We start from the raw sequence: 16,869 nt of genomic DNA, 5'->3' as shown, positions 1-16,869 counted from the left end.
ATCATAACAAAAATGATGAGAAGGAAATGCAAGGATTAGAAACAGAAGTAGCTAACCTATAGAAAGATTGCGGTGGACAAATGTAAGGAGTCGCACAACACCAGTTTATAGTCCAACAGCTTTATTTGAAATCACAAGCTTTCGGAGCTTTGCTCCTTCGTCAGGTGGACCTGACAAAGGAGCAAAGCTCCGAAAGCTTGTGATTTCAAATAAAGCTGTCGGACTATAAACTGGTGTTGTGCGACTCCTTACATTTATAGAAAGATTGTAAGAGGTTGAAAGATGTTTCGAAGAAGGAACAGTAGGAGAAGGAGCAATTGTTAGAGCATCTTACATTGGCTAGGGCAAATAATGTTCTGTGCAGAGGCTTTGAAAGAAAGAAGTCAAAGCTGTGAAGTATTGGAACAAAATGTACTGGAAGTGTTAGAGAGTGATGACTTAAAGCATGCAAGTACAGATTAGCGCCAACAAAGAAAGCTGTCGAGGGCCAGAAATATCTCATTCCCATTGTAAACGTAGGATAGCTGAATTAGGAAAAGCCCTGCAAGTACCCACCGTGCAAACTCCTGCCTGGGAAAATGAGGGTCCTAAAAAAGGAGGGACCCAGAATAAACATCTATGCTGATAAGAAATGTTACAACTGTGGTGAACAGGGACATTTTGCCAGAGACTGTGGAGCACCCCTACAAGGAGGCAGGATCTGGGGGAGGGGGAGAACTAGCCAAGCTCTATCCCAATCTGGCAGACATGAAAAACTGTATCCAGGATAAATTAGTCTGATGGAATAGAGAAGGAGAAAGGGGAAGATCCTGTCCCTTTTCCACTGTTTTACAAGCTACAGAATGTGTACTTTTGTTTTCAGTGTATTGTCTACAGTTTCTCTTTAAAAGCCTGCATGGCAGTACTGCCTCTTTAAAAAGCCTGTCCTCATTGTAAGTGCTTTCTTTTCGCTATTGTGGGCTATGGCCCCTTTTTAACTGCTTAAGTGTTTTTCTCTTTTGTGTAATGTAACAAGGATTTTGTTTAGTTGTGCAAGCAGTTATTTCCAGTATTTTTAGTTTTTTTGCAAAGGCGTGCCTGAAGAAGAACGAAATGAAAGACGATGTAATTTAAGCACAAGCTATATTGATAACTTTATCTGTTCTGTCTTGTGTTTAATTCTGATATTGCTCAATTAAAATTGGAGTTAGAGATTAATTAACCTATTCAATTGTGAAAACCAGTCTTTCATTGTGGCCATGTAAAATTCTGGTTCTTATAAAACAATGTGAGAGTCTCAAATTCCAGACATGAGATTATCAAATGAAAAACTGGCATTTTGAATTTCTTAAACGCTTTAATGATTTGAAGTTTAAGTTGTGTTGAGTATTGGTGAGCGTAAATTGATGTGTTAAAATATTGAGACATTTGAAGTGACTCTATGGGGGTGATTTTAAACCTGAAGAACGGGTGGGTTGGGGGTGGGTGAGAGTTGAAAATAGTTGTTTTTTGGGTCGCGACCGCAACCCGGCTTTATTTCTGGGTTTAACGTCAGCACGTAAAAGTACAGGCTTCCTACTGGGAATGCAAAGTCCGAAAAATTTGCAGTTGCGACCCAAAAAATCAACTATTTTCAACTCCGACACGTTCTTGGGATTTAAAATCACCCCCTAAATGTTTAATCTTGATTGTACTGAAATATGATAACTGTTAGAAAGTGACCCTTTGATCTAGTGATTGATGGTGGTCATAACAAAGTGACCATGAAGGGATAAACAGAATGGTTAAAAGATCTCTGCTCTCTCTGATAATGATCTGGAGGAGCGGTTAGATTGTACTGCAGAATTGTTTCATGGAATGTTTAAAGTTAATAGCAGGGAATACTATTGATTTCTGCTGCTTTAACAGATTTTCAATTACTACGAATGGATAAAATTGGTAAATCTTTTGTGCCTTCATGGCTCATGTTTTGAAAATTGGAAGTCAGAGACGCTGAAATGTATCATCCAAAGTTTAATTGTATTAGTGATGATGTGGAGATGCCGGTGATGGACTGGGGTTGACAATTGTAAACAATTTTACAACACTTACATTTACCTGAGGAAGGAGGAAGCCTCCGAAAGCTTGTGAATTTAAAATAAAATTGCTGGACTATAACTTGGTGTTGTAAAATTGTTTATAATTGTATTAGGATCTTTGTGCAGGTTTTCACTGTTATAAAAGCACAAAGACTTTTTGGGAAAAGATCAATTTGAACTTCTTTAAAGCACTTGTGTTTTAAAGGGATTACAGCTAAAAAAAACTGATGTTGTGATTGACTTCCCCCACCCCACGAGCTTCCAGCATGTCCATCTGCTGACTCATAAGCAGTTTTATTGTCCCTTAGTGAGTTCCAAGAGACAGAAACTTTGGGAGTGACAGAAAAGCTAGCCAGTCTCTCCCATGTTCCTCTGGACACATTTTTCAGTTTAAAGGGATTATTCTTTAAAATAGATCCTTTAGTGCTATTGTCGTAGTGCTTTAGATAAGCGTATAAGATTTTTAAGTTTCTTAATTTAAGTGGATATTTCCCCATATGATAGAAAGAAATATTGGGCATTATTTTTGTGCTCCCTTTGCTGACCATTCCTCTTGGAGTGAGGTAATTAGATTCATTCACAGAAATGTGCATGGAGTCCTCTCTGGTCCCGGGATAAAGGGTGACAGAAGAAATTTAATGAATTGTTTGTTATTTTTAACCCTTTGAGCTCTCAAGAGGAGCCACAGTGGATTTCTTATTTTTCTTTTACACAGGAGATTATGATTTTTGGGACCATGAAAGTGTTGGTGCGGAAGCGATCCACTGGCATCAGGAATTTAAGACCTTATCCACAGACATCGGCAGATATCAAATGTCACAACATGGTGACATTTGGACCAAAACTTTGCCTCTCAAAGGCTCAGTTTTAACCAATTCAGGGTTATGTGTTATTTTCCAAGACAGAGTGCTTGAGGAGGGGGAGATATAGGAATAATTAAAAGTAATTTCAAGCAGTTCAGTCTTTTCTGTAAAACCACTAAGTCTGGTTCTAATTTGTTTATGAAAGTGAAATTGGTAAGACAGTTATAATTGATGAGTTGCTGTTCAAGCACTCAAAGGGAAAATGTACTTAATAAGGGAATGATTAAATTAATTTAAAACAAAAGAAATCTAGGTCCAGGTGGTTTCTGTCCAGTTTTATGTGTCAGAGGGAGTATTTTGGGGAAATAAAATTGTGCGTTGACAAGTCCTGTCAGTCCAATAATGCTGCTCTCTGGAAATGAGATAATTTTGAAATGATAAAACGGACTCAAATATTTTGGGAATAAACGTGGTCCAAGAAGAGTTCAGAAAAAATAAACAAAAATGTGTTAAGTACAACTTGGACCAGGTTGCAAATGTTTAATCTATGTTTTAAGGGTTAATGAAAAGATTGTATTGCAAAGTAAAATTCCTCCAGGGATCGTGCAGGGAGAGATGAAATGGTTAATGTGGCACAAGAGAGTGAGAACTTTTAACAAGGGCACTGACACATGCTCCATTGAGAAACCGACTGATTAATGAAATAATCAGGATAGAGTTAAATATATTGGTACCTATCAGAGGGATTGGAATTAAAATAGAGGGTCATAGAAATTTGGATTTCCAAATTCAGGGTTGGGCTCCTTTGAGTTAACAATGAAATTGGGACCAAGGCGAGGGAGCCACCCTGCCCAATCTTAAATTCAGGACCCAGAAATGGTCTGGTGACTTTTTTAATTCGTGAATGGTTATATAATGTAAGATAGTCATTATCCGGATTCGGCAAGGAGTTCATAATGATGTCCGTTATGAGTTGGTGCCAGTGTTCAGAGTGTTCTATCAGGACTATGACATCAGGCCCACAGTAAATTACATAGAGCAATGCTGCAAGAGATAATACATAACTTTCACCAACAAAATGCAGGTCAGGATTTAGACCAAGCGTGGCCCCCACAACCTCAAACCAGGCCATAAAATACATAAAAGGGGTGTAGCTGAATAAATAGGTATTGGGGTTACTGCAGGCACTTCAGCATGGAATAGATTAGACATTGAATCAATGTGGGGATATGATAGATCGATGCGGAAGCAACCGAAGGGTATTTTACAAAGCATGAATAAAGGGGAAAATGAAGACCCTGAATGCCTGGTATCCATGTGGCCTATCAAACCCAAGGTCAGTATTTTATAACCACCAGTGACGTTACATTCAGGCATGGTACTACTGTCTATCCTTTCACTTATTCTCCTTTCTTTCTCACCCCCACGGAAATTACCCAGGTTAGGGAATACTCGGATGCTAATGCGACCACACAATGTAATGGAGATTCATGTTAATCTCCTGTCACCACCTGGTTGAAATGAAACAAGCCAATGCGCTTATAGAACTAACAGTACAAATGCTCAGAGACCATGAGTGATGGGAAACATGTGGGATGTGGGATAATACCCATGGGTTAGAAAGATTAGTATGGTTTTGATATGTACACAATGTATACTAGTGTTTATTATGATAATTTGCTTATGTATAATGTGACATTTAATCAGAAAACATGGAAAAGAAATATTCTTTTTGCATATGTCACGGCAGACTCGTCCTAAACAGGAATCAATGATAAAAACCTAATAACCAAGGAGAATGGTCAGGGTATGAAGTGGATCAGTCAAAGAGTCAACAGAGGGAATGCGGGGTTCAAAACCCCTTTAACAAAAGACATTTGAAGGAAAGGGGTAACTGTACCCCTTTTAAACCAAGACATTTGAAAACCTGCAAACTGAGTAATGTGGTAAACTATGTTCTCGCAAATCCTGTTTTTCCCTCACTGACGCTGATGGCATTGGAGAAATGTGAGTTTCAGGATCGAAGACACTGTACTGCGGATAGATATCTAGATTATTAAATAATTAAGCTAGACGGATAATTTTGAGCTTAAAGCGTTGTCAGGCTTTCAAAACATATAGGCTTTTGGAAGCACAAGCTTTTCAACACAGTAGGAGGTAACGTAAGAAAAGGCAACAAGAACATACATCAAAGACTTTGGATCAGGAAAGCAATGATAGGTGTGAAAAAAAAGCATGGGCCTCTCATTCTTATCTGGTAATCTGTTCAAATGAAATGGGATTTGTAAAACATCAAATAATATTCCACCCAGCATATGGTTAAATGGTATCAGGAATGGATTTGAAGCCACTGAAGCAATCAAAATTGGAGACGCAAGGACCATTAAGAACGTCTGGGCATAGAAATGTAAGGGGCCTTTTACAACCCATCCTTTGAACACATGGTCTTTTCTACATCAAAGGGTCTCCAGTCACATGATCAAAGCCTAAACTATCAATCGAAGGCGGCCTTCGAGACACACGACAACGCAAAATCGTCGAGCAGAAATTGATAGCCAAGTTCCGCACCCAAGAGGACGGCCTCAACCAGGATCTTGGGTTCATGTCACGCTACACGTAACCCCATCAGCAAGGGGAAAAAAAAGTTATCTGTTTTTAATATTCTCTCTCTCTCTGTCTGTATAATCTGACACAATGTGTATTCAGTATAGTGGGATGTACTGTTTTCCGTGGCTAACCTGTCTGAACACCAACGACACCTTTGATTGGTGTGATCGTGTCCCAGCCTAATATAAGATATGCGATTTGAGAACCTTTCACTCACTCACCTGACGAAGGAGATAATCTCCGAAAGCTTGTGATTTTAAAATAAAATTGTTGGACTATAACCTGGTGTTGTAAGATTCCTTACATTTGTCCACCCCAGTCCATCACCGGCATCTCCACATCATATCAATCATTGAAGTATGTTAATGATTGAGGCATTGCAACAGGGAGTGATTGGACAAAAAGAATGACCCTCCCCAATCCTACGTCCTATTGGTAAAACGACAATTTAAAAAGACTGAGAGAAGAGCAGTCTCTTCTCTTCTTTACCACCTGGCAGTCACAAGGAACACACACTGCAATTGAACATCACACAAGAGGACCTCGAGTACTGAAGAGCTGATCAACCTTCAGGCCCAATGAGCAAAATCCTTGGTTTAAAGTTGTATATGTATTAATGATTTGCCTGATGTGTGTCTGAATTGTTAAGGCATTACACATTTACGTTACGAATTATGAAGTGTATAGCCGGATTTTATAAAAAAGTCATTTGTATGGTTTGATTTTGCTTCATGTATGCTCGTATGAATGATAACATTAAATAATTACCTTTGAATAACGAAACTACCGTGAGTGAGGGTGACTTTCTTTGCTTGACTATTCGTCCAGTGTCCAAGAATCACACAAAATAAAGAATTCCCTTCATTAAGTAGTCTTTAAAGCCTTATTGATGCAGTGCACTCTACGACGACAGTATTATACCCAATCTCTTCAAGCTTTAGCAAAAACAATTTTACCTGGACGTGATTCCAATTCAGCAGAGACACTGAGGAAAACTTCACTCTATCCCCTTTGAGATCAACCAAATGCTACAAGAATGAGGTCAAAACTCAATATTCTTGGATGTATGGGTTTAGGCAATGATCACAAAACATTCGCCTTTGCAGCAAGTGATTACCTTATCCAACATACTCAAGGCAATTTTTAAATATGGCTCTCATCAAGTTATAAATTAACTTTATTAAAAATGAGAGATAGTTAGGTAGATCTTTTCAGTCAGTAAATGGAATGGTTGCACTAATTTTCTTTAACATTTTTTTTTAAAAAGTGCCCATAAAGCAAGGAGGCAGCCTCAATTACAACTGCACTTCTCAAGAACATTATCAGCAAAATGAAAATCTTTGCAGATGAGTCACAATCTAAACCAGTTAAGGGATAAATACTATCTGATCATGTGTTGGTTCCTACAATCTTCTCACTGCAGCTGACAACCTTAATAGTGAAGCATCAATGGCTTCCTAGTTCAAGATTGGGCTTTTGTGGACTTTCTGAATAAGAAAAATTGTCAAACACCTGGTCACCAACAAAAAAAAAATGTTTATACAGAATTCTTGGGAGGTCCAAAATGGAATTGAAATAACTACCTTATGCTCAGGAGAGCAGAACATTTGTTATTGCCTCATCTGATTGCTATTCCATTCCCTAGCCTATTGCCATATGACAATATTTTAAAATATGATGAGTCACAGATATATAAAGTATTATAGTAATGCTCATTTCCAAATAGCTTTTCCAAAGAAATGTTGTCACTTTCTAGCCAACATAATCCCATCCTTTTAACTAGAATAGTTGTTGTTTTCTCTGGCTGATTGTGCTCCATTCTGCCTCTCTGCAGCCTAAATACATTAAGGTACGAATGTTAGCTTGAACATCCAAACTTCTTGTTAGCCTAAAGAGGGTATCAGGCTTTTGACTTTAAAAGGGAATATATACTTCACACTGATTGCGCAAAACTTCATAAAGTCAATAATTTAAAAAGCACATACCTCTAATTAGAGTACACCATCCCAATATGTTTATCAATCATCATTAAAAAATTGTTTAATAAAGTCCATCACATACACAGCAGGTCTAATGTAATTAGGCTGCCTCACTCGATAGATTCTGTTCTAAGCAGGCAGCATCTTGCATTGTTTTTCCTAAAAATTGGAGGAAAACGAAGCAATTGCAAACTGGTGGCAGGCATGTCATTAGACACCCTTGTAGAACATGATCATTTAAGTGAGATATCCCTAAAGTTACAATCTCCACAGCTACGCAGAAGTTAAGATGCCTGTGGTATGAAGTCATGCCTTAATAAATGACTTTCAGGTTACAACCGTTCAGTACTTACCTGAGCTCCACTCCAGTACCGATCACAGTTTGAGTAAAACAGAACTTCTGATTAGGACTTTGTTAATAGTGTTTCTTTGGCTACCTACGAGTGGAAACTATAATGAACTCAATCTACATATGGTGCACTGGATTTAGAAACAAGTTGGAAGCAACAGAACGAGGAATAAATTGGGTCAAATCAATTTAATTGGAAGCGAGATTGTATTTTTCTTTCATTTTTGCACAACCAGTCAGAAGTATGCCTCTAAATTCAGATTTAATATTTTAATCAAGTAGGCTACCAGAGGCCCTCTGTCATAGTTTGGGGTTTTTGTGTGATATTTTCTTGGATTCAGCATCACCAACCATTCCTGTAAGCAGACTTCATGTCTCCAAAAACCAAGAGAGTACCATTTTTTGCCCAATGTCTAGGTAAATGATGACAAGACGCCGTGATTGCAACAGGGAACCCTTACGCTACACTAGTTACTGAAATCTATCACGTGTTGCCATGTGATCCTCCTCTCGTTGAATATATACTCTTATCACACCGAGACTTAAGCTCTAATCAAATAGATGGTTTAACATAAGAAATAGGAGTAGACCATACGGCCCCTCGAGCCTGCTCCGCCATTCAACAAGATCATGGCTGATCTACCTCAACAACACTTTCCCACCCTATCCCCATATCCCTTGATTCACTGTGTCCAAAAATTTATCAATCTCAATCTTGAATATACTCAACGACTGAGCATCCACAGCCCTCTCGGGTGGAGAATTCCAAAGATTCACAACCCTGAGTGAAGAAATTTTTCCTCATCTCAGTCCTGAATGGCCGACCCCTTATCTTGAGACCATGACTTCTAGTTCCAGACTCTCCAGCCAGGGGAAACAGCCTCTCAGCATCTACCCTGTCAAGCCCTCTAAGAGTTTCAATGAGATCACCTCTCATTCTTTTAAACTCCAAAGAATATAGGCTCATTCTACTCAATCTCTTCTCATAGGACAACCCTCATCCCAGGAATCAATCTTGTGAACCTTCATGGAACCCCCTCTAAGGCATGTATATCCTTCCTTAGGCAAGGAGATCAAAACTGTCCACAGTACTCCAGGTGTGGTCTCACCAGAGCCCTATACAATTGCAGCAAGACTTCCTTACTCTTAAACTCCAACCCCCTTGCAATAAAGGCTAACCTATCATTTGCCTTCCTAATTCTTTGCTGTACCTGCATATTAACTTTGTGATTCACGTGCAAGGACACCTAAATCCCTCTATGACTACCAACATTTCTTAATCTCTCACCTTTTAAAAACTATTCTGCTTTTCTATTCTTTCTACCAAAGTGGATAATTTCATATTTCCCCACATTATACTCCATCTGCTACCTTCTCACCCACTCACTTAATCTGTCTATATCCCTTTGCAGCCTCCTCACAGCTTACTTTCCCATCTAGCTTTGTATCGTCAGCAAACTTGGATACATCACACTCAGTTCCCTCATCTAAGTCATTGATATATATTGTAAACAGCTGAGGCCCAAGCACTGATCCTTGCAGCACCCAACTAGTTACAAACTGCCAACCCAAAAATGACCCGTTTATTGCTCCACTCTGTTTTCTGTCCATTAACCAAACCTCAATCCATGCTAATATATTACCCCCAATCCCATGAGCCCTAATCTTATGTAACAACCTCTTGTGTGGCACCCTATCAAATGCCTTTTGAAAATCCAAATATACTACATCCACTGGTTCCCCTTATCTACCCTGCTAGTTACACCCTCATTTTACCCTATATTTAAATAAAAACAATTAAATGAACAGAATACACAACAAAACAGTGAAACATACATTTCACTGTTCTTCTGCCTTTGAAAACATGCCTGCACATTATCACTGCATTGGGACACAGCACATTAGCGGATTTTACATGAAGCCCATTTTAATTATTAACTCATTCATTCTTCAATACATCAGGTTTGATTCCTCATGTACAGTATTATACTGAAACAATGCCAGTTGAATGGCCTAATCAGTTTACAAACACTAGGTAAAGGTTATTAATCTGTTACAGTGTCGGTGTTCATTGTATCTAGGTGTACATACGCAGCACCTCCATTAGGAGGAATCTTACACCAGGTTATAGTCCAACAAATTTATTGGACTATAACCTGGTGTTGTAAGATTCCTTACATTTGTCCACCCCAGTCCATCACCGGCATCTCCACATCATGTCCATTAGGAGGGTTATCTACATTCTAGTATTTTTTATTCCAGAGTAAACTCAACTGTTGTGCACCTGCAAGTCTGCCAATTTACACAATATCTCACTCTGCCTTACTTAGATTAGCTTTTCTTTTGTGCCTCCAATTTTCTCTCCTCCCTTTAAAGGTGCTGATTCATGCTGGTGTACAGTTTCACATGTATTCGGTAATCTCTGGTGCTTCACCTAAGTGGCCATTATTCATGTGTAATGTAGCACCACGTACGTGGGTAGGACAAAAACCAAACATGTGCATACCATGCTTGGTACAGAATTAGTCTGTTGAGCGGGAAAAGAACCTAGCATTATAGTACACGAGTCTCTGAAGGTGCACACCTATCGTGAAGGCAAATAGAATATTAGGATGTATAGCAAGGATGATCCAGTATAAAATAAAAAAGAACCATAGAGTCCTTGTACAAGACCTGGAATACTATGTCCAATTTTGGTCCCCTCACATGGAGGATGATAGAGGCCCTGGAAAAGGTTCAAAGGAGAGAAAATGATTCCTAATTTAAAAGCCCTTAGTTATCACCATAGGTTTAAGAGAGTTGGGTCTTTCATTCGAGAACAGCATAGACTTCGGGGTGATTTAATTGAAGTATTGAAAATAAAGACCAGACGAGACTATGTTTGTGTGGACAGACTATTTAAACCAGATGGGTTAGGCAAAATAAGGGGGTCATGCGTACAAGCTGTGTAAGCAGAGAACCAGGTTAAACGTCAGGAGGTTCTTTTTGCAGAGGGTCACCGACCATTGGAACAAGTTGCTGGCTCATGCAGTGAGTGTGGATGCGCTGCAGGTATTTAACTGGGAACTGGATGAGTTGCTTGCTGTGTACGAAAGGTAGGCGAGATGTTGGGGATTTACCTCATGGTCACTCTGATCTTCTAGAACTCGATTTCATCACCTTCATGGGCTGCAGACGAATTTCCCAGATATTTTTTCCCCCTGAATTGGCCTAGCGTTTTTACATTTTTTTTTGCCTCTCCCAGGAGATTACATGACTGCTGGTGGAAGGCAATATTGGGGATCTTGATGCTTAGTTGCTTCATGACTGGGACAGGCTCAGTGGACCACCCAGTGCTTCCCTGTCTCTCTTTTCATATGTTCGCATGTGTCACCTGGACAATGAGGGAGTTCTGCAAGTTAGGAGACTATGAAAAGCATCACAGCCACTCATACATGCGCATTTTCTGGCAGAGGTCATGGAATCACAATCAGGAACTAGAACCATAGTAGATTTTCCTCTTCCTAGCCCAAGGGTGCTGAGGCCAATTATTGTGCCCTAACTATCACCCCAGCTAAGATCATCTAATTCAGCAGAGACCGGAGATGTGGTCTCACTTCCATAGTGAGCAGTGGATTAACTTAACTGTGCCACTGGGTGTAACCCTGTAATTAGCTCGTGACATCTCCAACTATATTTAAAATACTAGATACCAAATCTTACTTAAAAAGGCAAAACAATTCTCATGCCTGATGAAGAATCCTAATTTATTCCTTACAAGTAGTATTTATCTTGCTGTATATTTAGGCTATATATTTAAATAAAATTGGCTGTTTTAGTTTTAGGCTCTTTAATTAAATAAAGTTTGCAGCACTTATTATTTAAATTTACCATCAAAAGTCAGAACCTAATAATATAGTATGGTGCAACCTAGAATTCCAGGATGTTCGATACATCAACTCAGGAATCTCATGATTTCCTCCAACATGGTGTCATTTGGGACAGAACTGCACAAGTTCAATTCAGAAAAGGATTTAGCCTAGCTACAATGCTAACTTCTGAAAGATTTAAAGCAGAAGGTAACTCCAGGGGTTACCCAGAGATATGTCCCCAGTAGTTAGTTATTTATTAAAACAATTTGTTTAACAAATATTCATGTTTATAGGACTCCTCTGTAGAGTCCTATATGCTCTACATGTAAGCTCTCCATTTTCTCAGTAAAGTGAAAGTATCTTGGAACAATAAAAAGACACTCATCTACTTCCCACCAGTGGTGTCTATGTATTTGGTCTGGTTTCAGACCAACCATAACCAATCTTCTCACAACCCTAACCTGCTATTCAATCAGTTTAGTAGGTTTTAGCACCAAGGAGAAATCTCACAATTTGTTTGAAAGCAGGCTGAACATATTGAGACCAAAGATAGGAAGGGAGTGCAATCCAAGGGGATTCCCTTACTGTAATGCCAACAGAGTGAATCTACTTCACATACTTTTACTGATGGAAGGGAGGATATACAGAGTCCTGTAAATGTGAATGTTTAATAAAAAAGTTACGTGGCCATCTGGGTGCCAGAAGATGGGAGGACTGCTAACATTGTACCGTTGTTTAAAAAGGGAGAGAGGGATAGACCGAGTAATTATAGGCCAGTCCGTCTAACCTCAGTGGTGGGCAAATTATTGGAATCAATTCTGAGGGATAGCATAAACCGTCACTTAGAAAGGCATGGAGTAATAGGACAGCCAGCATGGATTTGTTAAGGGAAGGTCGTATCTGACTAACTTGATTGAATTTTTTGAGGAGGTAACATGGAGGGTTGATGAGGGTAGTGTATTTGATGTAGTCTACATGGATTTTAGCAAGGCTTTTGACAAGGTCCCACATGGCAGACTGGTCAAAAAAGTATAAGCCCATGGGATCCAAGGAAAAGTGGCAAGTTGGATCCAAAATTGGCTCAGTGGCAGGAAGAAAAGGGTAATGGTCGACGGGTGTTCGCGAGACTGGAAGGCTGTTTCCAGTGTGGTTCCGCAGGGCTCAGTACTAGGTCCCTTGCTTTTTGTGGTATATATTAATGATTTGGACTTAAATGTAGGGGGCATGATCAAGAAGTTTGCAGAAGATACAAAAATTGGCCGTGTGGTTGATAATGAGGAGGAAAGATATCGACTGCAGGAAGATATCAATGGACTGGTCAGGTGGGCAGAAAAGAGGCAAATGGAATTCAATCCAGAGAAGTGTATTAGATTTGGGGAGGGCATAAAAGGCAAGGGGATACACAATAAATGGGAGGGTAGTAAGAGGTGTGGAAGAAGTGAGGGACCTTGGAGTGCATGAGCACAGATCCCTGAAGGTAGCAGGACAGGTCGATAAGGTGGTTAAGAAGGCATACGGGATACTTCCCTTTTTGTTAGCTGAGGCATAGAATATAAGATCAGGGAGATTATGCTAGAACTGTATAAAGCACTAGTTGGGCAACAGCTTGAGTACTGTGTACAGTTCTGGTCACCACATTACAGGAAGAATGTAATTGCACTAGAGAGGGCACAGAGGAGATTTACAAGGATGTTGCCAGGACTGGAGAATTTTAGCTATGAGGAAAGATTGGATAGGCTGGGGTTGTTTTCTTTGGAAGAGGAAGCTGAGGGGTGATTTAATTGAGGTGTACAAAATTATGAAGGGCCTAAATAGAGTGGATAGGAAGGACCTATTTCCCTTAGCAGAGGGGTCAATAACCAGAGGGCATAGATTTAAACTGATTGGTAGAAGGATTAGAGGGGAGCGGAGGAAAAAAATTTTCATTCAGAGGGAGGTGGGGGTCTGGAACTCGCTGCCTGAAAGGGTAGTGGAGACAGAAACCCTCATCCCATTTAAAAAGTACTTAGATATGCACCTGAAGTGCCACAACCTACAAGGCTATGGACCTAGTGCTGGAAAGTGGGATTAGGCTGGGTGGCTCATTTTCAGCCGGCACAGACACAATGGGCTGAATGGCCTCCTTGTGCCGTAAATTTGTTATGATTCTGTGATCTTTCATAGAAGGATATTACTATTCTCAGCAATTGTTTCTGATATAAAGTCAGCCAGAATATTTTGATATATGTATAGGTTCAAACTTATATTCTAGGTTACCAGAAATATACATTATCCACTGTGTTCATAAACTTATGAGATAGTTCATCATTTATATGCAAAATACAACAAGGTTTTAAGTTGGTAATCAAAGAAGCTATATGCCAGAACCGTCACTTCAATGCTAATCTATAGCATTTCCAGGCTACAGCAACATTATAAACAGGACTTTGTTTGTAAATAAAAACTTGCATTTATATAGTGCCTTTCACGACCTCAGGACGTCCCAAAGTGCTTTTCAGCCACTGAAGTACTTCTGAAGTGTAGTCGCTGTTGTAATGTAGGAAATGGGGCAGCCAATTTGCACACAGCAAGCTCCCACAAACAGCAATGTAATAATGACTAGATCATCTGTTTTAATGGTGTTGGTGGAGGGATAAATATTGGCCAGGACACCAGGGAGAACTCCCCTGCTTTTCTTCGAAATAGTGCCATGGGATCTTTTACATTCACCTGAGAGAGCAGATGTGGCCTCAGTTTAACATCTCATTCGAAAGACGGCACCTCCGACATTGCAGCACTCCCTCAGTATTGCAACTTATGTGCTCAAGGGAGTGATTTTAAACCCTAAGAACGAGTGGTTGGGGGCGGGTTGGAGTTGAAAATAGTTGTTTGTTTGGATTGCAACCACAACATTTTCAGACTTTGCATTCCCAGTGGGAAGCCTGTACTTTTACGTGCCAACGTTAAACCCGGAAATAAAGCCTGGTTGCGGTCGCGACCCAAAAAACAACTATTTTCAACTCCCACCTGCCTTTGGGGTTTAAAATCACCCCCTAAGTCTCTGGAGTGGGACTTGAACCCACAACCTTCTGACTCAGAGGCAAGAGTACTACCACTGAGTCATGGCTGTGGCATATGTATACAAGTTGCTGTAGCACCATCCAGACTGCATATTGGGATACCCTAGCTACATAGAGTCCCAGTTCCAAAATGATAATCCTGGCAATGTCATTGAGATGTCAGAATACTAAAATCAACTATTCTATATGCAAAAGGTTGTTGGAGCATGAATGCTTTCCAGCAGGGAGTGGTTGAGGCATAGAGTATTGCATCTTTTCAGGGAAAGTTGGCTAAGTATGTGAAGCAGAGGAAAGTACAAGGCTATGGAGTAAAACATGGGACATGAGATTAGTTTTGGTAAGCAAAGAGATGGCACAGAAAGATGGGCCAAGTGGCCTTCTACACAGCTGTAAACTTCTAGAGAGTAGTTGCTGTATTGGGACTCCACTGTTCTCGAGTTGCCCAGGCTCTCCCAGCTATGTTTAGCTGTGCCCAGGTTCTCTTGACTCAACCCTGGCTCTCCCACTTAGGTTTGACTGTATGGATGTACCCAGATTCTCTTGGATGTTCCCAAGTGGTACTTTTCGGGTATGGCCCAGGCTCTCCCAGTTATGGGCAGCTGTGTGGATGTACCCAGGTTCTTCTAGATGTTCCTAAGTGGCACCTTACCGCGTTGCCCAAGCTCTCCTGCTTACCCGGCGAGTACAGCTTTGCCAACTCCCTGGCCCCAGCGTGCTGCGGGCCCCAGCGCGGGACTGTGCTGCTCCTCGCCCCGGCTCCGTGCTCGTTCCCGTTCGGGTCCTCTTCAGCCATGGACCGCTGTTCGATCTCCTCCATCCTGCAAAAACAGACGCGAGAGCCGGCCGCCCGCTTGGTCGAGAGAGGCTCGAGCCTCCCCCACCCCGGGCTCTATCCCGGGACTTTGTCTCGAGCAGCTGCGAGCGCGAGCCTGGGTCCCCGCGACTCACTACAAGGCAGCGAGGATCAGCTGGTGCAAGGAGCCGGCGCCGCTCGCTACCGTTGCACCGCTCTCGCCTTTCATATGATCTGTCTGCAATTGAACGCCGGTATATTTTTTTGAGGGCAGCCAGGCCAGCGATAGGCTGAGGATCAAGGCAACCAGCACTGAGGAGACGTGCAGCCCTGTGCGTGCAATGCAAGGGCGTGGAGTCTGCTGAACACAAACTGCGTGCATTCCGCTCCTCGCCACTCCCTGCCAGATCACTGGGTACAGCAAGAAAGTTACAGTGAGAACGGGAGATTAGCAGTTCCTCGACTGTGACTCTAAAAGTTAAAGATCATAAATCAATAAATGCGACCATTATCTTTCCCAGTGCCTAACAGGCTTAGTTCACAAAGGTTTCTATGTATTTTTTTGTTTTACATTCTCCACCCCACCCATGACATTTCATGCCAAACTCAGACCATCAAATGCTCATTTTGATTTCAAACTGTAATCTGCCCTGGCGTAAAAGTAATCAAAAGGCTAATGGAATGTTGACCTTTATCTCATAGATGGTTGGAATACAAAAGCAAGGAAGTGATGCTTCAGTTGTACACAGCCTTGGTCAGATCCCATCTCGGTTTACTAACCCTCCCGGACTGCCCGCGAGTCTCCCGGAATGGGGCATGGATCTCCCAGGTGTTGCTGCTAGCAACCTGAGATTTTAGCGCTTCAAATTTCCCACTGTAATAGCATCCCTTCACATCACTGGCTGCACAATAATGGAGTCCAAAGTAGAGGAAGGGTCAGGGAGAGAGGGATGGGGTGTGGGGACCAACACTTTCTACAGAGCCAGGAACATCAGCAACATGGTGAGTGGGCCCAGCGCAGTGTGAGGAGGAACCCAGTAAAGGGGTGAGTGAAACCTGGGGACCTTACTGTGGGTAAACTGAAAGATTGTTTCCACTAGTGGGCGAATGGGGAACAAGGGGACAGAGACTGAGGATTCTCAATGGAAGAAGCATGATGGAAGGAGAAAGAAAGTTTTTGAACTGAGGGCTATTAGACCATAGGCTACTTCACCAGAAGTGGTGGTTGAGGTAGAGACTAGAACATCATTTAAAAGGAAATGGGATAAGTATTTGCAAAGGAGGAATATAAAAGGATCTGGGGGGGAATGGGGTTACAGGAGAGAGCACCAGCACAGGCCCTGGGGACCAAACAGCCTGCTCCTGTGCTGT

At 41.1% G+C, this 16,869-nt stretch overlaps 1 protein-coding gene across 1 annotated transcript in view; it reads right to left on the bottom strand.

The window, feature by feature from the left end:
* The window catches only part of si:ch211-212o1.2 (uncharacterized protein LOC492735 homolog), a 110,828-nt gene extending 94,976 nt beyond the window's left edge, over window positions 1-15,852 (bottom strand). The window contains exon 1 of the mRNA XM_067997915.1: window positions 15,381-15,852. Coding sequence (XP_067854016.1) covers window positions 15,381-15,522 — 142 coding nt within the window. The 5' untranslated portion in view covers window positions 15,523-15,852. The remainder of the gene's footprint in view (window positions 1-15,380) is intronic.
* Between the last annotated feature and the right edge of the window lie 1,017 nt (window positions 15,853-16,869).

Source organism: Heptranchias perlo, chromosome 16 (genome assembly GCF_035084215.1).
Source record: "Heptranchias perlo isolate sHepPer1 chromosome 16, sHepPer1.hap1, whole genome shotgun sequence".
In the NCBI taxonomy this organism is placed as follows: Eukaryota; Metazoa; Chordata; class Chondrichthyes; order Hexanchiformes; family Hexanchidae; genus Heptranchias; species Heptranchias perlo.
The sequence above is the reverse complement of the archived record's forward strand: the minus strand, read 5'-3'. Positions and strand labels throughout refer to the sequence as shown.